At 38.2% G+C, this 22,720-nt stretch overlaps 2 protein-coding genes across 2 annotated transcripts; one reads left to right on the forward strand and one right to left on the reverse strand.

Moving 5' to 3' along the window:
• Window positions 1-539: 539 nt before the first annotated feature.
• Window positions 540-9,476, reverse strand: LOC141600360 (uncharacterized). The gene is made up of 12 exons (XM_074420584.1): window positions 9,269-9,476; window positions 8,763-9,149; window positions 8,470-8,684; window positions 7,990-8,295; window positions 7,597-7,804; window positions 5,772-5,864; window positions 5,576-5,667; window positions 4,282-4,399; window positions 4,099-4,184; window positions 2,758-2,809; window positions 2,240-2,652; window positions 540-893 (listed from the first exon to the last, which is right to left on the reverse strand). The coding sequence occupies exons 1-11, from the start codon at window positions 9,275-9,277 to the stop codon at window positions 2,392-2,394; spliced, it is 1,827 nt and encodes a 608-aa protein (XP_074276685.1). The 5' UTR covers window positions 9,278-9,476; the 3' UTR covers window positions 540-893; window positions 2,240-2,391.
• Window positions 9,477-12,899: 3,423 nt separating this feature from the next.
• LOC141602113 (uncharacterized) lies at window positions 12,900-18,649 on the forward strand. The gene is made up of 5 exons (XM_074422426.1): window positions 12,900-13,045; window positions 17,729-17,903; window positions 18,027-18,150; window positions 18,248-18,377; window positions 18,471-18,649. Exons 2-5 carry the CDS (start codon window positions 17,734-17,736, stop codon window positions 18,647-18,649), a joined length of 603 nt encoding a protein of 200 aa, XP_074278527.1. The 5' UTR covers window positions 12,900-13,045; window positions 17,729-17,733.
• Window positions 18,650-22,720: the final 4,071 nt, after the last annotated feature.

Here is a 22,720-nt window from a genome sequence, read left to right on the forward strand (position 1 = left end):
AAGCCACACACACGAACCCAAACCCTAGCCGTGGGAAAAGTAACAGTTCGGGGAACTAAAGCAGGCTGCCACTTTTTTAGTACCATTAGGGCACTATCAATGACCAAAACACTCCGATCAAGCACATCATGTAGGTCATGCATGTCATCAAAATGAATGATATATAAATCTCCCATGCGACGGACATGCACATGACCCCTAGTAGCCCAGTGATCCTCCAAAATCCGGTTGACATTATAAGCTCTAAGAAGCCTGTAATCAACCAGATAGCCCAAGAGACACTGATTCCAATAAAAAACCGAGTCCACCAAGCCATCAGGACTAGGAGAAACAATACTTCCAGTCCTTGGAAAACGCCATTCACTAATAAGACCAGGATTATTTGCCGCCTCTGTGCGAAAGTTTATGTCATTAAAAGTAGTTTCCGGAATACCACACTCTTCCATTTTGAGTTGCTCAAATTGTAGCAACACAAACTCAAATCAACTTAAACACTAGGAATGAACCATTATGGTTCGATGTTTAGGGCACACCACTACTTCCATAAAACAAAAACTCATTATTATAAACTCAGCATTCTGTGCCGGCTGCAACTGGTAAACTAGAGTATAAATTTAACATTGAAGTACGAAGAGAACAGTCCATTAGCTGGTAGAGGCGATTAGTGGGATTGAACCAGACGACATGGGCGGGACCCAGCGTCAATTTTCTGACTCGTGAGTAAGGAGATTTGTGCCTAGGGATGGGTTAGTGGCTGGCCTAAATTTCAGAAAATGCATCGTCATTAGTCATTACTTGCTTCTATGGCTGGATGGGCTGAGACCAATCTAGCAATCGAAGTTAGTTGGGAGACAAGAGAGTATTGACAACTTCAGCGATGCGACACTCCAAAACTGTAACATCCCCTCATACCAAGGTACCTTACCAAGGACTACCCTAACATGAAAGGCTGTTACCATCTCGGTTTCCCGAGGTTAGTATATCAAAGTTACAAATTCCAAACAACATTTACTAAAGTATAAAAGTTAAAGATTACATTATCTCAGACCAACTCAAACTAAACGTACAAGGTCTCAATACAAATGAAATCCAAGACATCTAAACTCATAACAACGGAAGCTAGACTTGACGTGGTGACTCCCATGATTTGTCCCATAGCTAAACATCGCATTACTGTCACAATCTGCTCACCATCCCCCGAATGGATCACCGCGGGTTTTACAAAAAACAACAACACGGGGTCAAGACTACTCAATCAATATAAGAAAACAACAATACAACCGGTGATCATCGATCTCACACAAGAATCGACTACACACCGAAGTGTGTAGCCCCCCATTACCCATCGCAAAGGTAATCCTCGCCGCCGATGGGTGACCGCACCCATCCCCACCTAGTCCAGCTCATCAACGAGCGACTAACAATCCCTGTCCCTTAATGTGCACATCCCCTCCCGTGACGGGTTCCACGGAGGGCGGACTAGGGTGTGAAGCCACTCCCGCAAGTGACTCCACCACAATCACACACACAGCATCACAGCTGTCACAACCCCACAATCGTCACAGCACAACCACACCAATACCGTCACCACAACACCCAACCTCCGATGATCAGCAGATAACAACAATTATAAAACATATGCAATCTCAATCAATTAACAGTACTGAGTAGGAGAAACCCTACCTTTTCGCAATCCGCTACGCTGCAATCAATCATACAAATGCACAACTAGTAACACAACATCACCTACAACAGCGATAATCAACAATCAACGACATATGATGACCAAAACCCTAAATCCCCAAATTAACCAAATTAGGGTTTGTTAACTTATAAGAGTGACAATAGATGAACAAGGATAAGACACTTACTACAACGATTGACACGGAAAGAGATGCTAGAACCCACAATCGACGACCTTTGACTTAGAATTGATGAAGATGATTAGAGGAGAATGAACGTAGTTTATGTTTTTGGGGAGAAATGATTTTAGAAACTGACGAACGATTATATAACCTCTAATCATTTTAACCAAAACCGCGGAAATAATACTCGTCAGGCCGGATACTCGGTCGAGTAAAGTGTATACTCGGCCGAGTATCCTCTACTCGGTCGAGTATTCACTATACTCGGCCGAGTATTCCTCGGCAGAACCAAAACAGACTACCCTATCAGCACTACTCGGCCGAGTAGGCTCTACTCGGTCGAGTACTCAACTTAACAAAATCCGTAGTGTTACAAAAACCTTGCAACTGAACTGATAACTGTCCTTGTTGGTTCAGCTTGTACCAAAGCCTTGTTAGGCTCATTAACATGCAACACAAAACCCCTACTTCAACCAACATCCATTAGTTGTTTTCTGTAGTAATATTGACAGCTTTTCCGACCCAATTACGTCCTGTTTGATCCATTCCCGACGAGCAATCGATGTTTCCCCTGCTCCACATAGAGGTCTCCCTTCAATCTCGCAGTGTCCAAATCCTCATCTTTCAAAGTTATCCACTGAAATTTAGAGGCTAAATCTGCTGAAATCTCAAGTTCGGCGTCTTTCTTTAGGCTGTGAACACGTAAAGTGTTGTTTTCGTCATAGTAGACGACCGAGAACGGCTTTGCGTCTGGAAATCCAATAAGAGACCTCAAATCTTCAGGAAACTACCAAGTCAAGAATAACATGCAATTTGTGAGTGGTATAATTTGATAGAAACCAAACAATACAGAGACGGGATTCAATCCAATATTTTTGAGCAGATTAATTACCAAGACATCTTTTGGTTGTAAACTTTGGAGTAACGGCACCACTTTCCGCGATCTGAAGCATATGAGTGAACAAGTCATTAGTCACAGCAGAGACACAGAACAAACATAAACTCTGTAATTGGTTAGAGTTATACTCCCTCCGTCCTTGGTCAATTGTTATCCTTTGGTTTTGGCACAAAGACCAAGGAAAGAGAAAGGAGCTAACTATTAGATGACAAGTGGACCAAATTGAGTGTGAATGATCAAATTGTTCATCAAATGCATTCCTAAAATAGAAAGGACAACAATTGACTAGACACCTCAAAATGGAATAGGACAACAAATGACCGGGACGGAGGGAGTAGTTGTTATATGATATATTGATATTAACTGGCCGGCGGCCGCCCAGTTGTTATTGTAATTATCCTTAGAACATGGGAGATTCATGCCCATTAACTTGTTTGAGAAGAGCTGAGCAGCACCAGATTACTAATTTGAGATTTTGACTCAAACAGGTCACATTAGCATGTCATTAGTTTTCGTGTGATTATACATTGGAGTTAATTTAACATGCAAAGTCATTAAGTATTGACCACCCAATTGTAAATTGCAATTATCCTTGGAACACGAGAGATTCATACCATGTAAGTTGTTGAGAAGAGCAACCACCAGATTGCTAAATTCAAGAGTTTTAGACTCGAACAGGTTAGCATCCGCATGTCACTAGCTTTTGTGTTTTCGTACATGGGAGTTACTTGTAAAGTCATTAAGTAGTGGTACTCATGACATGCGTTCAAACCCGTCAACATAAAAATCGTTCTTTCGGTTCCCTTTACACCCAAAATACTTGGGTATATGACATACGTGTATATGGCTGATCCAACTTTTAGTCGAATGACCAAAGGGAAAAGGAACAAAGAATGACAAGAAATAACAATATCTCAGTGCCTCAAGGACACCCACATATATCGAGGTAGGGGTCTGACGTGTGTGTAAGCATAGTGAAAACTGCTTCGAGAATCGCGTTGATTGACTACTACTTTACAATAAAAAGAAGTGTAAGCACCGAATGGCTGCTTTATTCCATTTCCATCATAATCCACAACCATATATAACCGAGTCCTCAATGGAGGCAAAAAATAAGCAGGCCAAAATAAAGAATAAGGACATCCTGGAAGAAAAATATTAGGTGGCTGTCTATAAAGACATGTACGATATGATATGTCTGCACCTATAGTAAGGTGGTCATTTACTAGACCACAAGTTTACCCAAAGGACTAAGAAGAGAGAAAGAAATTTCATTGGCATAGGTTTAAAAGGTAGGAATGAACAACTTAAGATTCAAGAAAGAAAACAACTTACCCAATGCCAGATAGGAATGAACACTGTAGGACCTTCATTGACATAGGTTTAAAAGGTAGAAGCAGCCAATCAGTATCAGGTCCTCTCTACACAAATAGTCACGCTTGAATAAACAATAAAGTAAAAATAAATAAAACACACGTCAAAAACTAAGACATGGTACAACAGAGAAAAGACAATCACCTCCAGTATCAGTAATGAGTTTTCGTTCTCACGCCAACGCCGAAGGAAATGAATAGCAGCCCCATGCCGCAGGCTCCAGTGATGAGTAAATACTATGCAAGGCTCTCGCCAAGCCTTCCTATAGAAAATTGTCAGTACCAAGCCAACTAAGGACAATATATGCTAAATGACAGAATTAACAATGTCATTCAACAAAGCAAACATTTGGAGTTCTCATACATTATGTACTTAACACATTTCACACAGCCAAAGAGTGTTGCAAGGAAAAAAAAAATAATTAGAAGGCTTTTTATACAACTAGATTAGAAATTGGAAATGAGTTCAACAATCAAAGGGCTAATAGTTGTAATAAGCTGATCGTTAAGCTTAAAAATAAGTATAGCTGAATTGCCAAAGAGCAAAACAAACTAATACTCCCTTCGTTTTTTTATGATGTTTTCATTTTTCAAGGTGAGTTTTGATTTTAATTTTTACAAGAACATATTTCCTCTGTTCCAAATAGAAGTATACATATTCCAATTTGGGCTGTTCCATCTAGTTGTATACATTTCCATTTAGGGTAAGTTATAACCAAACTAAATGACCATATTACACCCACCCACCATGAAGTATTAGCCTAAAATTATACCATGAAATTTTCTCCTTCCATCAAACAATTAACCATTCAAAAAGTTTACATTTCAAAAGATACTTTAACAAAGATGACATCGACAGCATAATACTTCAGTACAGATCAAGCTAAAATGACAAGTGATCAGGATGGTGAAAGTTGATAGTGGTTTGGAATGAGATTAACAATTAACAAGTTTAAAAAAATTCTTGATACTAGTTGTCATAGACGTTCTTTTTGTCAAATTTTAACAAGATACTAAATAAAATTATCTGGAGATGCACACGATTCTACTTCATAAGCAAAACATTATATGAGCAAGCAATGGTAATCATTCACCATGAAGTATGCTCGATAGCTGTAAGTGGAAACTTAATCAATCTACCACATAATCTATAAGAGCTTGACAAATTGTCTTTAACAAGAAAACGATGAAACACAAGCAAACAAAAACCAAATATACATCCTAATGGTAAGTTCCAAACAAACATTCATAGCTGCACTAAGACTTACAACATCCTCACACCACTTAGAGGATTATACCCAAATATATGACTCGATATAGAAAGAACTGTCTCCGCAGCTACACAACTGTACATACTAATCCTTCTTCTTTCTTAGCCAAGAAAAATGTATGTTCTAATTATTTTTATAAGAGGTACAGAGATGAAAATGAAGTCTTACAATAGATCGGGTGTAATGATTGACGGAAATACATGAAGTTTCTTCTCTTTCACAAGATCCACATGTGCAAACAATGGTTCACCAGCAAATAACTGCAGACAAGTAGGACGAAATCCAGTGGTAGTCTTAGCCTCAACAATGTAATAATGATGACATAAATCTGATTTTAAAAAATTATAAGTTGTTCACAGTATACCTTGTTCTGCCGGTGCATGCACAACCACTCTGGTATTATGTTAGTAAAAGATAAGAGTTCTTCTGCTACAGAAGAAATGAAAAACATAGGGACCTGCATTAGCCAGGGTCAGATCTTTTCTAAAACTAATTTGTTACAAAGAGGAGACCTCAAAACAGCAGCATAACCAAGAGACTGACGGAAGGTAATCCCCAATAAACTAAAAGAATAAGAAATCTCCCAACTTTTTCCCGCTCAGTTGATTGCCAAAAAAGTGGGCCCCTATTGAAAGAAATCTTTTAATTGATTGATTCACACAATTCCGTCAAATGCGAAATAAAAATTTTCATACACAATTGATTTACACAAGGTGGGCCATACTAAATAAACCTTTCAGTCAAATGTCTATTTAATAAAGCATTCACACTGTCAATCGTCAAAAAAAAATATGAAAAAAATAAAAAAATATATTAATGTAAAATACGAAAAGAATATACAAGATAAAATCAAAAGATAACATACTGATATTTCAAAAAGATTAAGCATCTCCTTAAAATATTTTACAATAATATCTTATTATAGTTTCATATTTAAAAATAGAAATAAAAACAAAAAATAAGGATTATATACTACAAAATTATATACTGGTATAACTTTATTGCGGTATATCCTATAAAAAACAAGTATATCCTATAATTTTATACTACGAATTATATACAAAAATCTTTAAATGTTGATTGATGAACGATTTTTGCAGTATATTATATCTTTGCCAAAAATACTAATTCCTACGGCCATTAAACTCCATCGAAATAAACTTATTACAGTTCTATTAATATCATAAAATAGTACTCCATCTGTTTACACTTGCTTTATTTTGTGAGGGGAAAATAAAGTAAGTGTAAACTATTCACTAGGACGGAGGGGTAGCATTAATTGAGATAGCATTAATTTAATGTCTTATAATTATAGTCATTTTTCGTTTTCTACCTCTTATAACAACAAACTAAAAGTACAATTAGTTTATAAAAATGTATCCAATTGGAGACGTATTTATTTAAATAGATAACCTAAAAAATACCGTGCTTTAGCACGGGATCTTCACTAGTAGGACACAAATTTCATTCCCTACCATGTTGCATAAGTGCATAATTATAACAGAAATTCTCACAAGGCATGGTCTCAAGCTAAGATTATCACGAGACAGGTCAATCTTAAGGGGAAGTTGTCTGTTGATTTTATTTCTAGTCGGTCAATATGAGTTGAATTGGTTGGTGTTACATTATATTAATATGAGACTGTCTCACATGAGACTAATTGCAAATCTAAAGAACTAACTCAATATCCTCTTTCCACATTGTTATCAAACTCCTCCATTAAGATAATTAAATCCAGAAGGCAAGTTTGTTTGGCCCAAGCGTCTCAAGAAGGCTCATACCCACCCTTTTCCTTTCCAAGTTCTAAACTTTGTCACCTCACCACCTATAAATTGATGACATATAAAATGCAACTGTTTCGTGAAAAAATTTAAACCCTTGCTTATGCCTGAAAGGAACAAGTTAGTAGGCACTCCCTCCAACCATTAACAAACTTTGGGGAATTTTTGCACGAAAATCAAGGCACAAAGTAAAATGTGGATGGAAATGCAAGTTTATGAAAATAAGAGTCACATACCATAATGATCACAAATAACATACAAACTGCCCAACATGGAAACCAGGAAGTTTATCATGGATAGTTGGGATATTAATTCTTCACTTCCACTCTAAAAACATATGCTTAGACCTGATTCTTTTTTGTTAATAATAGAGAAGCAGACCCTCTAAACGGACAAATGTTCAGATACCTTCAAATCCGATAACTCTATAGATGATGATATGTGCTCCAACAATTGCAAGATGACTCCAATTCGACCAATTGGAATTAGTACTGAGCCTCCAGCTTTCACGGAATCAACGGCACATGAACATATAAAATCAAGCTTCTGCTCCTCCTCTAAAATCTCGTCAGAGTTGAGTAAGGACTCAAGAGACGGTGCATCAGCATCTCCATCGCTGCAATAGATTCCCGCGGAAAAAATTTCATGGAACAGAAACGATACTTTGACATCATGACATTCAATCGAACTTTTACAATTTTAAAATATTTATTGGAAATATGATATAAGCACCACAGTGAAAAAGAAAAATTTGAAGATAAAGCCAAACTTTGAGAAACTAAAAGATGAAACAGGTATTACATTGGAGCTGAGTTATCAACCTGTTCTTCAACGTTTTCAGTATCATCCAGAGAAGAAAAATCAGTATAGAGGACAATATCACAGCCTTGAAGAGCTTTATAAGTAAAATCCAAGGCAACAGCAGAGATAAATACAGAGCTGGATAGAAAGGCAATATCTTTTTTGGGGCTTCTGATCACCCAGTTAGAGGTGCCAATATCGAGGCCAGAACTGAACGCTTTGATGATAATCAAACCAGCATAACATGTTTCTTCAGCATATTTGAGAGGTTGCACCTTCTGAACACAATCCTTTACATCAGCTGCACTAATAATCAGAATAAAAATCGATCAAAGAAAAGAAAAGTATACATCACAGCTAAAAGATTCAGGTGACATCGCTCGACTGTCAGTGGCGAATGGGGACATTAATATTCGTCAGAGAATGGAAGGAGACAAGGAGTGTATGTTTAAAACTTAAGATTCATATTAGCATAATCACCTGTACAATGGAAACCAAGCACCTAGTTCTGTCCCATCTTTGCCTAAAATTCTCTCTTTAAGCGGAGGTGGAAGTTTGTCGAGCTCGTCCCACTTCATCCAGTGGGCACATTTTGAGCCTTGAGGTCCATAAAACTGCTTAAACTCGTTATGCAATGAAACAAGATCCTCCATCATAAGTTGGCCAATTCTTTTGGTTGCTTCAGTCGCGTAAATCTAAATCACGAGAACCCACATCAGAAAGAGCAATGTGACACACCTGTACTAAGAAGAAGAAGAAGAAGAATAAAGAACCTTGGCAGAGAAGGTCTTGTTACGAGTCAAGAACGGGAGTCCAAGCATTCCCATGGGAGCGGAGATCAAGACAACATCAATGAAAGAAACATCCCAAAGGTGAAGCGTGCTAACAGTTTTATACCAAGGGATAGCATGGATTAAAGTAGCAGCAGTAAGAGAATGTTCAAGTTTTTGCCTCTTACAAGTTACGGAATCGGTTTCAGAGGGCACAGAGCATGAGCAATGAGATGGGTGTTGATGCGTTGCTTGAGAATAAGCGGGAACAGGAGCGAAAAGTAAGAGAGCAGAAAGATCCAATGGACAATCCAAGAGTACACGAAATCCAGCAATTTCTAACATGTAACATGGTGGGAAATGATAGCCTTGACCCTTGCTTAGGCACGTCTACAACAACCAACAACAAAAAAGCCGCGAGAGCATATGAAAAAGAATTGGATAAAGAAAACATGTAAAAATTCAAAAATCTGAAATAAAAAGTTGCACAAAAGAATGGAGGGATTCACCAGCTTCATGCGGGAACGAGCAGGGGGGGAAGGGGGCGCCAAGTGTGGCTTGATGACGGCGTGTGGATGGTGTCAATAATGCCACTTATAATGGTATGTCAGAAGTTGCTTGGTGTTTCGATGAGTGTTTTCAAGGGTTTGTTTCATGATGCTGGTGTTAATGGTGGTCAACGGTGATGCTATTGAAACGAGTCGGTTTCAGCTCGGGTCCGGTTATTTCACGTGCGTCACATTTTTGGGTTTATTTGAGTCGAGTCGGGTTATTTCGGGTCTATTTCGATTGGTCAGTCATTTTCGGGTCAAGCGGGTCAGATTAGTTCGGGTTCAAGTTATTTTCGGGTCAACGATTATGAAAATAAAACGTATGTTTAGTTCGTTTAGTTTAAATGAAGATAATGTGCTGTTTGGTCAAGCTTAAAAAGTACTTTTGTAATTGAAAAAGTAGTAGCTTGGTCAAACATGGTAAATCAAAGAGTTTTAAAAGTGCTTTCGAGAAGTCAAAAACTGATTATTCACCCCCAAAAGGAGAAGTAGATATTTACTACTTCTACTTCTATTTTTTACATAACGAACCAAATAAGCAAACAAAAGTTGTATTAAAAGTAGTAAGGCCAAACATATAAATTTTGTGAGAAACCGCTTTTACAAAAGTATGGTCAAACAACTTTTCCGAAAAGTAACTTGTGAATAAACTCCTTTTCAAAAGGAAAGGTCATTTTCAATAGAGAGTTGCTAAATCCCGCACACTATTTTACTTAATCCCACACATTTCTTCTCCTTATACCGAGTTTGCCCCTCCCATTCCTCACCCATCATGAGAGAAACAAGAGAGAGAGAGAGAGAAAAAAAAAAGGAAAAAATGACAAATAAAAAGAAACACACTAACTACCCAAATCCCAACCCCCGACAACCCCTCCCCCACCACCCTCCTGACGTCGACGATCACCCCTCCATAGCCCCATCGTCATTCCGACCGTCCCTCCACAGCGCCACTCCCGCCGACCACCCATTTCTGCTACCATCCCCGCGTCTAGAACCTGCAGCAACCACCAACTCGACGATCGACGATACATGCCTGACACTACCACTCGACGCCGCCCACTCCGACCCGACGACCCCACAACCACCGCCCTTCAACAACTCAACTCAATTGAAACCCTAATTATTGATAAAATGGCGCGGGGGAAGAGCTGAGGGTGGTCGACGATTTGCGGTGATTCTAACACGAGTTGGGTGGTCGACAGCGCAAGGGTGGTTGACGGCGCAAGGGTGCGAGATGGGTGGTAGGGGGCTGGGAACGGGTGGTCGGGGGATGCTGAGGAGTTGGAGGGTTTGTGTTTATTTTTTTTTAATTTCTTTTATAAGAAGGGTAATAACGGAATAATAGTGGAAAATGTGCGGAATATAGTAAAAGGGTGTGCGGGATTTAGCAATTGCGTTTCAATAAATAAGGCCAAACAACACCTAAATAATATAGAGTGTGTTTTTAAATTAGTTTTGTCAAGTACTTTGGTTCATCAGAGTTATGTTGTGTCTGGTTATTTTTGGGTCTTGTGAGTTCGGATTGGGTCTTCGAGTCTGGTCAACAAAGTCTGGGGTCATGTTGAGGTCGGGTCGGTTCCACAAACCTCTTAAGAGAGTCGATAGTGGCGAGGTAGCAAGAGAAGTTGAGCGGAATAAATATAAGGTCACGCTATAATCAATTAATAGTTGTAACAATTGTATCAACCATGCCTTGTTGACTCGATCGGATTCCTAATTCTCAGTAATTGTTTGTCATTTGCTTTTATTAAACCTTTATTATTTTATGCATAAATAATTATGTGTTTAATGATTCATATGAAAATTTGTTTATCATTTGCAACAGGTGCGTCGTTGGGGAGGGAAGGCAAAGTGGGTGGGTGGGTGGTGGTGTACTGGTGTGTGTGAGGGGTTAAGCCTATTGATGGATGGATTTGTGAAATGTATTATGTTTTGGGAGAGGTAGATAGAAAAAAGTGACAAGGATAAAATCGTAAAAATTGTATGAGTTTTTCTATGTTGTTCTCCTGTATTTTTTCGAATTCTACGTGGTGCCCTTGTGTTGAGTTTATGGATTCAAGTACCTAAGAGGGGGAGGGGGTGAATTAGGTACTAATTAAAAATTTATAACTTCAACTTTATTGAATTAAAGTGAGTTACGAGGACAAAAGAGATTAGGGGATACTTTGAATAATATTGAAAGATTAAACAAGTATCACGATGAATGTTTGCTGAAGTATGAAAGTAACAATCGTTCTGACTGTAGCTATTTGTCTCAGTTTGTGGAATACGACTGCAGACCAAATGTGACAGTATGATGAACTGTTACTTCTAAGGTTAAGCAAAGCAAGACAAACAAACAAAGTAAATTGCAGCGGAAATAAAGTTGATGGGGCATATTCTGCACCCGCTGACCAGTCAACATATTGAGCAAGGTCAAAGATATCCACAGCAAGTCAACGGCTTAGACAGCCTAACCGACGCAGCCTGTCGGCCTGTCTCTTGGGTCTCGGCTGGGACAACTAGCCAGCCGCGGCACACATCCGCGAAACTCACATCCAAGACCCCTCGGCGGCGAGTCAACAGGGCCCGCCGGCCCGCCATGGGTCCCTCGGCCGAGGGTAGATCAGTCTTTCCACCTGCTAGCCACTTGGCCACTACGTGACAAAAGATGAAAGTCTATAAATACTCCTCAACTCTCATTGAGGAGGAGATCCACAATTTAACCTAAGAATCACTATTCATTTGGTAATATCTTCCTTATCTCTCTACAATATATACTTCACCAAGTAACTGACACGTCTGTCGCGTACCTGTCAAAAATAAAACCTAACGGTCTCAACTAAAAATGTAGTAGAGGCAGTCGAGTATCGAATCCTCAGGGAGGTAATGCAACTACAGCTATCTATTTCTAATCCTATGGTAACAATTGGGGTTGATTAAGTTTTTGGTTCTAAACTACGGAGTTGAAAGGAAAGAGAAATAAACAAAGAGCAGTAAGCAGGAAGCGAATTAAAACTATCAATAAGAGGGGGACATGTCGGGAATTCGGTTCACTACGGTAGTTCAACAACTTAGCAGTAAATGACTCAGACGAACTAATGCGAGACGGATATTAGAAGGTCCTTTCGGTCCACTTCCCACCCTAAAATACCACTAACTTAACTTTCGTGCTCATTAGGGTAGTCTCTTTGTTTATAGCAGCCTATTTAGTCCAATCTTTCGATCCAGGATTAATTGTAGCCAGATTAATGGGTGACATAGAAGCGTGCACTCAACTAGGTCGAGAATTACAGTTATATTGCTATAGTGACAGAGTCTCTTTACACTACAAGAAAACACGACAAAGGCGACAGACATACTACAGTCGCCAAATTGGCGACAGAAAAAAAGACACGGGCGACCACTATCCGTCGCCAATTTGGCGACTATACCTTTTTATCCAAAAATCCGTATGAAATCCACGGGCGACGCAATATTATCCAAATTGGCGACCGAAATCAGTCGCCAAATTTGGCGACCATTACCCGTCGCCAATTTGGCGACCAAAAACGGTCGCCAATCGTCTGTATATTTTTTTTTTGCCAGATTCTTCACCCCGTCCCCTTCATTCACTTCAATCAACTTAAAAAAAAAAAAAACGCCCAGAAATCCGACGACCCGACGCCACCACCAACTACAACGACCACCGGACGCCACCACTCGCCGCCGCCATCCGCACACTACATCCCTACCGACCCTTTGTTTATAATAAAGGTTTGTTTTCGACTCAAATCGATTTAATTACTTCAATCCTTCATATTTTGTTTAAGTTGTGATGCTTATTTAGTATCTAGTTGTAATTTATACATTAGTGATGCTTATTATTGTATGTAGTTGTAATTTAATTAGCATTTTTGTAAATTAATTTGAGTTAGGGTTAGAAATTGGGGTTTTTGTTAAATTAGTAATGTGATTTGATTAGGGGATTGTATAAGGTAGTATAGTTTTATGAAGGTAGAAATTGGGGTTTTTGTTAAATTAGTAATGTGATTTGATTAGTGATGCTTAGTTTTAGTAATATTGAAGTAGTATTGTTGAAGGTAGTATAGTTTTATGAAGGTAGTATAATGTTAGGATTGTATAAATTTGCCTTATAATTAACCAAATTAAGTTAGAATGATTTAATTAGCATTTTTGTTAATTAATTTGAGTTAGGGTTAGAAATTAGCATTTTTGACAACTTGTATAATTAACCAAATTAATTAAGTTAGAATGATTTAATTAGCATTTTTGTTAATTAATTAGCATTTTTCTTGAATGGAATGAGCATGATGTATAAATTTGTTAAATTAGTAATGTCATTTGATTAGGGGATTGTATAAATTTGCCTTATAATTTTGACAACTTGTTTAATATATAATGACCTAGTACTCGTTCAAGAATTACTCATTAGGAGCAATTCTTGAATAGTCCCCATTTTGGGATTGTCTTTGTACGTTTCAAGTCACTTAGGTAGTAAACACATAGTTGTGATTTTATTAATGAAAAAAGAATTTGGTTGCAAATTTCTCCAATGTTTTACGAATACATATGTGGAAAATGTATCTTTTCCACATTGTGTATTTGGAGAACTAAGGGAATTCTTTGCCGAATTTTTTTCTCATTAATAATTCACAAATGTGTGTTTGCTAGTGACTTGAAACGTACATTGATGGGTTTAGGTTGGAGTGATAAGGACCCAATTGAAATCTTGAAATTAGCATAAAATGGAGGATGAGATAACCATTGCTTTTTTTGTTGAAATTAAATATTATTATTTAAAATGGTTAGTTTGCTATATATTGCTTATAGATTAAAATGAAGAGATCTGAACGTAGTTGGATGTACGAAGAAAGAGTAGATAAGAAGAAACGTCCTATCGCTAGATTTGTAAAGGAGTTCGTGGATTTATTGAATTTGCTAGATGTCAAGATTCATATGATTTGGAACAACATAAACTTAGGTGTCCTTGTACAAAATGTAAAAACTTAAAATATTTATTTGACATTGAAGTAGAAGAGCATCTTGTTACAAATGGTTTTTTTCCAAACTACTACAATTGGATCTCCCATGGAGAAAAATATTATCCCGAAGAACCTCAAATCCAACAAAATGAGAACCCATATAGAGAAATGGTACTTGATGCCTTTCAGTCTAATGATTTCATTAATGACGATCGTGTACCAATGATTGATGAAGAACAACCAAACCCAAGAGCAAAAGCCTTTTTTGACATGCTAAGTGCTTCCGAAAAAACCTTATATGAGGGGAGTAGAATGACATTGTTACAAGTTGCATCCAGGATAGTTTCTTTAAAATGTGCGTATAATATGCCATTTAAAGCCGTTGATAGTATTGCTACGTTGGTTGAGGATGTTATACCCGATAATAATGTTATGACCAGAAATTTCTATAATACCAAGAAAGTGGTCAAAGGTCTTCAACTTCCACATGAAAAGATTGATGCATGTCCTAAAGGATGTATGCTTTTTGGAAAGATGATGCTTTGCTTGACAAATGTAAGAAATGTCAAAGGGATAGATATGAGACAAGTGAAGGAAATATTGTTTTGAAGGGGAAGAAGGGTAATAAAAGGAGTGGAAAGAGAAAGAAACCAATATCAGAAAACACATTAATTTATTTTCCATTAGCTCCTAGACTTCAAAGAATGTATGCCACGAAAAATCTTGCCAACCAAATGAGATGGCACAAAGAAAATCCTCGTACACCTGGAAAGATGTGTCATCCGAGTGACGGGGAGGAGTGGAAGCGTTTTGATAGGTTATATCCCGATTTTGCCGAGGAACCTCGCAATGTGAGACTTGGCTTGTGTACGGATCGGTTTGACCCTTTTGGTCGATTTGGTAGAAACTACTCGTGTTGGCCCGTAATGACCACGCCGTCACAACTTACCTCCTTGGCTTTGTCTCGAAAAGACAATTTATTTTCCTCTCTTTACTTATTCCGGTCCGATAACCCAAAAAACCATCCGGATGTTTATTTACAACCGTTGGTGGAGGAACTGAAGTATTTGTGGGAAGTTGGTGTAGAAACATTTGATGTGTCGAAGAAGCAAAATTTCCAACTAAGAGCTTCATTGTTATGGACTATAAATGATTTTCCCGCATATGGTATGCTATCGGGATGGGCAAATGGGCGAAAGAAAGGCATGTCCTTATTGCATGGATAGGAGTAAAGCATTTTATCTTCCTAATTCCAAAAAAATTAGTTGGTTTGATTGTCATAGATGTTTCTTACCGGATGGACATATTCATAGAGAGAACAAGAAATCTTTCTTAAAAGGTAAGGAGGTGCGTGACAATGCTCCGGTTCGACTCTAAGGGGATGAGATATGGGAGGTCATGACGTGATTTGCCAACAATGTCGATGGGGATGAAGAAGAGTTTAAAGAGTTGAAAAAGAAAAAAAAATGGTTGGTTTAAAAGAAGTATTTTTTGGGAGCTTCCTCTTTGGAAAACAATGTTGATCAGACACAATTTGGATGTGATGCACATAGAGAAGAACTTCTTTGAGTTACTTGTTCATACGATTGTGGATGTAAAAGGAAAGACACGTGATGATATTAATTCAAGAATAGAATTGAAGAAATTTTGTGATCGTCCTAAACTTCATATTCGTAAGGATGGGGCTAAACCAAAAGCCATATTTACTCTTGACAAAGCTCAAAGAAAGGTATTGTGCGATTGGATAAGAAACTTGAAGTTTCCCGATGGATATGCATCCGATTTGAGCCGTTGTGTTGATTTGAAGGAACTGAAGTTGAAAGGGTTGAAAAGTCATAATTGTCATGTTTTCATGGAGCGCTTATTACCCGTGGCTTTTAAAAATTTACTCCCGACAACAGTTTGGAATGCGATTCTGAGAAATAAGTCAATTTTTTAGAGATTTATGTTCCTCCACGATATCAGTTGAGGACATGAGTCGTTTAGAAGACCAAATACCAGAAATTTTGTGTAAACTTGAGATGATATTTCCGCCTTCTTTTTTCAATTCGATGGAGCATCTACCTATCCATTTGCCATATGAAGCTAAAGTTGGTGGACCCGTCCAATATAGGTGGATGTATCCTTTCGAAAGGTTTCTTAATCATGTGAAGAAAAAAATTGGTAATAAAGCCCGTGTGGAAGGTTCTATATGCAATGCCTACCTAATGGAAGAGATTGCCAATTTTTGCTCTCTTTATTTTGAAAAACATATTGAGACCAAAGCAAAATACTTGAATATTGATGAAGCGGATGAACTAGACACAAGTATACCCAAGTGTTTCCAAATGCAGGATGAAATAGGGTGTTCATCAGTTGGGGGAACAAGATTTCTTGATGACAAGGAGTATAACCGTGCCCACCTTTATGTGCTATCTAATTGTGAGGTTTTGGAGCCATATGAAGCTCAATTTGTGACAGATTTCATTAAAGATCACCCTAATGTGAACAGAGAGGATGTTTGGCATAAGCATGAGGATTAATTTCCAGCCTGGTTTCGGAAGCATGTATGTAAGCTAAATATTCAAGATGATGTGATAAGAAGCTTGGCTTTGGGTCCTTCTCGAAAGGTTGTGACGTGGAATCGATATTCAATTAATGGGTTTAAGTTTCAAACATTTGACTATGGCAAAAGTAAGGCTAAATGCAACTACGGCGTTACTATTTCTTCTCTTGATGGCAATGATTATTATGGCATATTAGAGGATATCTTTGAGTTGTGCTACAATGGTCGGGATAGGAGTTATAAAACCGTCTTATTCAAGATTCAATGGAGGGATAATTCCGTAGGCTCGGAACGAGAGTCCATGATCGTTACAAACTCGTGGAAGTGAATCATACTCGAACCTACTCTCAATATGACCCATTTATACTTGCACAACAAGCTCATCAAGTTTATTTTGCATCTCTTCCGAGCACAAGCAATGATAGACAACAAAAGCAATGGTGGGCCGTTTTTAAAACAAAGGCACGATCAGAAGTTGATACATCTTTTTTTCCAAGAAGAGGTTGTATCGAAAGCAGATTTTGTCCCAGTTGATCATGATGAAATTATTTATGCAAATGAGATAGAAGCGGAGGAGGAGTTAGAAGAGGAAGAAGAAGAGAATGATAAGGAGAGGGATGGGATAGAAGAGGGGGAAGAAGAAGAAGAAGAGGAGGAGGAAGAGGAAGAAGAAGAAGAAGAAGAAGAAGAAGAAGAAGAAGAAGAAGAAGAAGAAGAAGAAGAAGAAGAAGAAGATGAGGATGATGATGATGATGAGTAAGAGAAGGTATTAAAAGTATACATATCAAAATTTGGAAACAATTATTAGCGTTTTATTTTGTCTTTTATACTTGTTTATTAGGTTTTATTTTTTTATATCTTATAATAATTATCCTATAATATTTGCTAACACTTTTTATTCAATTGTAGTACACATGGCTCCTGGAGGAAGTAGGCAGCGCGGAGGCTATAGTGAGGGAGGTAGTAGCTCCCGAGAGCAGGAGGAGGACGTTGACCGTTCTACTACGGAGGTGAGTGAGGAGGAGGAGGTTGTTATACCCCGACATACTGACAACAGGATGATCCTTGATCCGAATGGTCTTTGGTAATTTTTTATTCATTCTATTTTGTAATTTTTTTATTTAGTAATAAATGACTTTTTTTAGACATATGTTAATTATACATTTTTTTTCCTATATAATTATGTTTTTAACATGTTTGATTTCAGGTTTAGAAGTCAAACAGTTGTTCGTGGTGTGACTAATAGCACCCAAGAGAACATGACACACGGCGTTACTTGTTGGAGTAACGCTAGTGATGAAGATAAGGAGATGTGGTTCAACAACTTCCGGGTATCTATTTATAAAATATATATTATTAAATATAATTTATTTATTCTTTTTACCTTATTATTAATTTGTTTCTCATCTATGTGTTTAATTTTTGTAGCGTGTGTTCTATTGGCCAACCAACCTTGAGCGCCTAGTTTGGCAAAGGTATAATGACATTGGCAAGAAGAGGCTAAGGGACAACATGTATAAGGTGTCTAAGAGGAAGAAGGCGCCATCTTTCATGAAAGGTATTTAGTTTCTTTTAATACCCGTAATTAGTTAAAATTCATTACATATTTTGAAAATATATTAATTAATAATTGTTATTTTATTGATTACAGGTTCGTCATATGAGGAATATACCAAGTACCGGAACAGTCCTGAGTTCAAGGAAGCATCGGCCCGGAACAAGATCAACAGGAAAGGAGGAGATAAGGATGCGGAAGTTGAGCCTACTCATTATGGAGGGTCTCAATCTTTTCATGATCGTGTGGTGTTAAAAGTAAGTTATTTGTCTTAGCTTTTAATTTAATAGTCTTCTAATTTAATTAGTCTCATTAATTATCATGTTTGAGTAACAATTTCCTTGTTTTTTTTCCGGAAGACCAAGAAGAATAAGGGTAAGGTACCCACGATTGTTGATCTCTTTGTTGACACTCACGCAAAGAAGACAAGCAAGGGCAAGTTGATCTTCGCGAAGGAAAAAGATCAACAGTTATATGTAAGTGTCAAAAAATAAAAATTTCTTAGCTTTTTAAAGTATATGTTTTATCAATTTTTAGATAAGTAACCTCTAACCATTAATGTTTTATCAATTTTTTAGGAACAATTCCTTGTCCGTAGGAAGAACAACCCGGAAATTGATGACAATGAGCTATGGTTTGATCTTGTTGAGGGGTTCCAAAGAGGAGATGTGTATGGAGCTGGGTCGGCAAAGGAGATTTTCTACCCTCCTACAAGAAGAAGAGGGTCAATTTCCTCCCAACAACAACCTTATACCCCAAGTGTCGTGAGTGTGCTCCAAGCTCAATTAGCCGCGGGGAGAGGCGGGATGCCGAGAGGGAGAGGCGGGATGCGAGAGAGATCTTTGAAATTCGGAGGATGAAGGAGGAAATGGACCGGATGAACTCCTTCTTCGCCAATTGCAACACGGGTGGCGCTGCAACCAAAGGATCCTAGAGATCCTAATCATGGAGGTGGTAGTGGAGCGGGAGCAAGTTTCCCTGTTATGTAGTTTTTTAGAAAACATGTTATTCCCGGATAATGTTAGATGACCAAAACTCGTAGAACTCGTAGTTGTGTGTATGGAACATGATTTTCTTTATCAAGTTTGGTTGTGTTGGCTTCCCATGTGTTCTCTCTTTGGAAATGTTGGTTTATTTGCGAGGTTTTTACGTATTTGGCTAGGTCAAAAACGATTTTTACGCTAAAAAAAATGTAAATTTGGCGACGGATCTTTGGGCATTTGGCGACGGGAAACCGTCGCTAAGTCTCTGATCATGAATTAATTTTATGGGCATTGGCGACGGGGAACAGTGGTTTTGGCGACCAAAAGCTGTCGCCAAAATGGCGACCAAAGTCTGTCGCCAAAATGGCGACCAAAGTCCGTCGCCTTTTTTAAAAATATGGAGATGACGTGGATTTTATGAAAGCGACTAATAGCAGTCGCCTTTTTAGCGACTAATGACAGTCGCCAATTTTGGCGACAATTTGGTCGCCCGATTTAAAAAATTCGATCGCCAAAATTGGCGATTTAACGCGCTGTCGCCAAAAGCGACCAAACCCAGCTACGAAGTGCGGGCGACGGGTCTTAGTCGCTTTATTCTTAATGGCGACTGTTCTCAGTCGCCTTATATGGTCGCCAATTACCTTATTTGTTGTAGTGTTAATCAATTCGTCTAATTCATTCACTACGTCGTCATTATTCTACCGCAGATCCCCTAATCCCAACATGAAGGGTTTTAGCTACTCATACTCATAATTAATCTAACAGCATATAAATTTCCAGCAGAAAACATAACGAAATAATAATAAAATGCAATAATAGAAAAACTAGGGCAGAAGAATAAATAAGGACAACAAGAAATTAATGTAACGAAAGGTTAATTATTATTAAAAGAAGAAAGGGAATTACAATCCAGCAAATGCCGGCGTAAAGAACTCGAAATCCGAGTGAAGCAATTCCGGAAACAAGAGTAGCAGTCGAAGGTTGAAGCAACGTAGAAAGTAACAGTGTCTAATGTCAAACTTAGAGAGTAAAAGAGATGATAAAAGAGTAAAAGATAAAAAAGGTCCCTAATAACCTAGTAAAACATAGGTTAAATAGCCAAACACAAAGTGTTTATGCGGAAAATATTAAAACACGGACTGATTAAAGCCCATAGAGTCGGAAGCCTCTCGATCGAGTGGGTTAAACCACTCGATCGACCAAGATCTCAATGAGAAACTCCTCGATCGACCGGCGGGGTTCTCGATCGAGGACTTGGTCAAATGCAGCTTACTCGATCGAGTAAGGAATAGCTCGATCGAGTCTTGGGGAGCTTAGGGACCACTCGATCGTCCAATAAACAGCTCGATAGACCACTTGGGTCTTCAATTCAGCTCAGGTCTTCACCCAAATGCTTCGTAATGCGTGCAACGACACTTCCAAGTGCAAAGATCTCACTGGGACAATCCGTCTCCTCTAAATGCATGCAAAAAGGACGAAAAGGAGTATGGTTCCGCTACTTCCGCGATTATCCCTACAAAAAGGACAAAATACACCAAAGTAGCCAATTCGGGGCAAAATACTATAAAAACAGTATAGAAATGCATAGAAATACGTCTTTGAAATAGGCCAAAAAGACTATACATTAGGCACGTATCAAATCTCCCCAAACCAAACCTTTACTCGCCCTCGAGTAAACTCAAAACTAAACTAATGGAACGGAAATGATAACTCGTAGCTAGCTTAACTTGTCTACTTGAACCACTTTAATGCAACGAGAAATCAACGATTAAAGCTAGACAGTCAATACGCAAACGAATTATAAGTCGTTCAGAAATAAAGCTGACCTATCGACCTTGCAAGACCAACAAAACCGGACTCTCACGTGGTCATTCTTCTCTCATGAAGCAAAGGGCAAATGTTATATGTAAAAGAGAGAAGAAAAGACAGTCACTCGCCTAACTGCGACCTACATAGCATGCATGCAACAAAAATGAAAGACAATTCAAGTACTAATGCACACACTCCAACCAATAATGTCCGTCACGGTAGAGGATTTGCAAATAATATGGGAATAGTGAGGTTCGGGTGAGAAAAGGCTAAACAAGTTATGGAAAAGTGGAGGTAAAAGCGTCAAGCTAGTTCCTAACAGGACCATGATAAACTATCCGGATCTCAACTGTCCGAAAGACTAAACACAGGTGCCCTTCACTTGGCACAAAACTCACTAGACTGAAACACAATCTCCTCAAAAAATATAGAATAAGAGTGGAGGAGCTAGATGGTCACAAAGTTCCCTTTTTTAAATACCGTCTGAGACAACTAACTGGAACAACCAACCCTCTTGTCGATTGTACGTCTTCAAACATCTTCTCAACTCTGACAAGAGGGTACAACTTTTTCACAACTTTTTTTCTTTCTTTTTATACGTGAATCTCATTATTTTTTCATTTTTCTTTTCTTTTTTTTTTCTTCTTTCACGTTTCTCTTTTTTTTTCTTTTTCCAATACCTTTTTTTTTTTTTTCTCCTTCCTTAATACAAACACCAACTCCAAACGGGAATTACGGACCAAACTGCAACGGAAAACCTACCACAAAAGGACAGACTAACTAGCTTGACTAGGCAGGCTTGTTTGGAATGTAGCTAATGGGTCAAAAAGGCAAGTTTTGGTCAATGTGGAGCTAAATGGGTGAAGGATGTAAAGAAAGGGGAATTTGCAAGACCCTCCCTGCATGTGACACCAACCGCAGACCCGAATATGTGCATTTGACGAGAAATTGAATGTCATAAATGTGCAAATGAGACGAACATGCTATGCAAGGAGTACTACCCTCAAAATTCCTAATGAACTGGTCATGAATGGCACCAGTTATGGCTCTAAAACTCAGAATTTTTAAGTAGTTTGCCAATTTATCAGGTCAAGTCTAAACAGTCAGCTATTATTTGAACAGACATTCGTAGACTATGCGTATGACAAAGCTAAAACCATCAATAAAGTGCAAGGCTCAAGTGAATCGACAAGTTAAGTGCAATTTCATCACGGGAATCTACCGTTCCGACTCAACCTAAATGCAAAAATAAACGTGAATTTTTTTTTGAATTTTAACATTTTCTAATTTTTTTGGATTTTTTGATTTTTTGAAAATAAACAACAAATGCAAACTGAAAGATTAAACGTGAATGCAAAACGAATGCAGATGCAGACTCAAAAGGATGCAATACCCTCCCCAAACCAAAACGGACAACGCCCTCGTTGTCCTCCAGCATACACCAGCAGAAAAATGGGGGATGGGGGTATACAACCAATAAAATAAAAATAAAGGAGACGAAATAAAAAGAGTGAGAGGACATACAAAACACGAACTTCCCCAAACCCGCCGTAA

This window comes from Silene latifolia, chromosome 9 (genome assembly GCF_048544455.1).
Source record: "Silene latifolia isolate original U9 population chromosome 9, ASM4854445v1, whole genome shotgun sequence".
Lineage (NCBI taxonomy): Eukaryota > Viridiplantae > Streptophyta > Magnoliopsida > Caryophyllales > Caryophyllaceae > Silene > Silene latifolia.

What these genes read in the sequence shown, in the direction of transcription:
- LOC141600360 (XM_074420584.1), bottom strand. An exon ending in GCTTGGTTTCCATTGTACAG is followed by an intron (nt 8,296 to 8,469) that starts GTGATTATGCTA and finishes TCTGATTATTAG; the next exon opens with TGCAGCTGATGTAAAGGATT. An exon ending in TACAACCAAAAGATGTCTTG is followed by an intron (nt 2,653 to 2,757) that starts GTAATTAATCTG and finishes TTGACTTGGTAG; the next exon opens with TTTCCTGAAGATTTGAGGTC.
- LOC141602113 (XM_074422426.1), top strand. Translation starts at nt 17,734, where the DNA reads ATGGCTCCTGGAGGAAGTAGGCAGCGCGGAGGCTATAGTGAGGGAGGT. An exon ending in TGTGGTTCAACAACTTCCGG is followed by an intron (nt 18,151 to 18,247) that starts GTATCTATTTAT and finishes TAATTTTTGTAG; the next exon opens with CGTGTGTTCTATTGGCCAAC. An exon ending in GGCGCCATCTTTCATGAAAG is followed by an intron (nt 18,378 to 18,470) that starts GTATTTAGTTTC and finishes TATTGATTACAG; the next exon opens with GTTCGTCATATGAGGAATAT.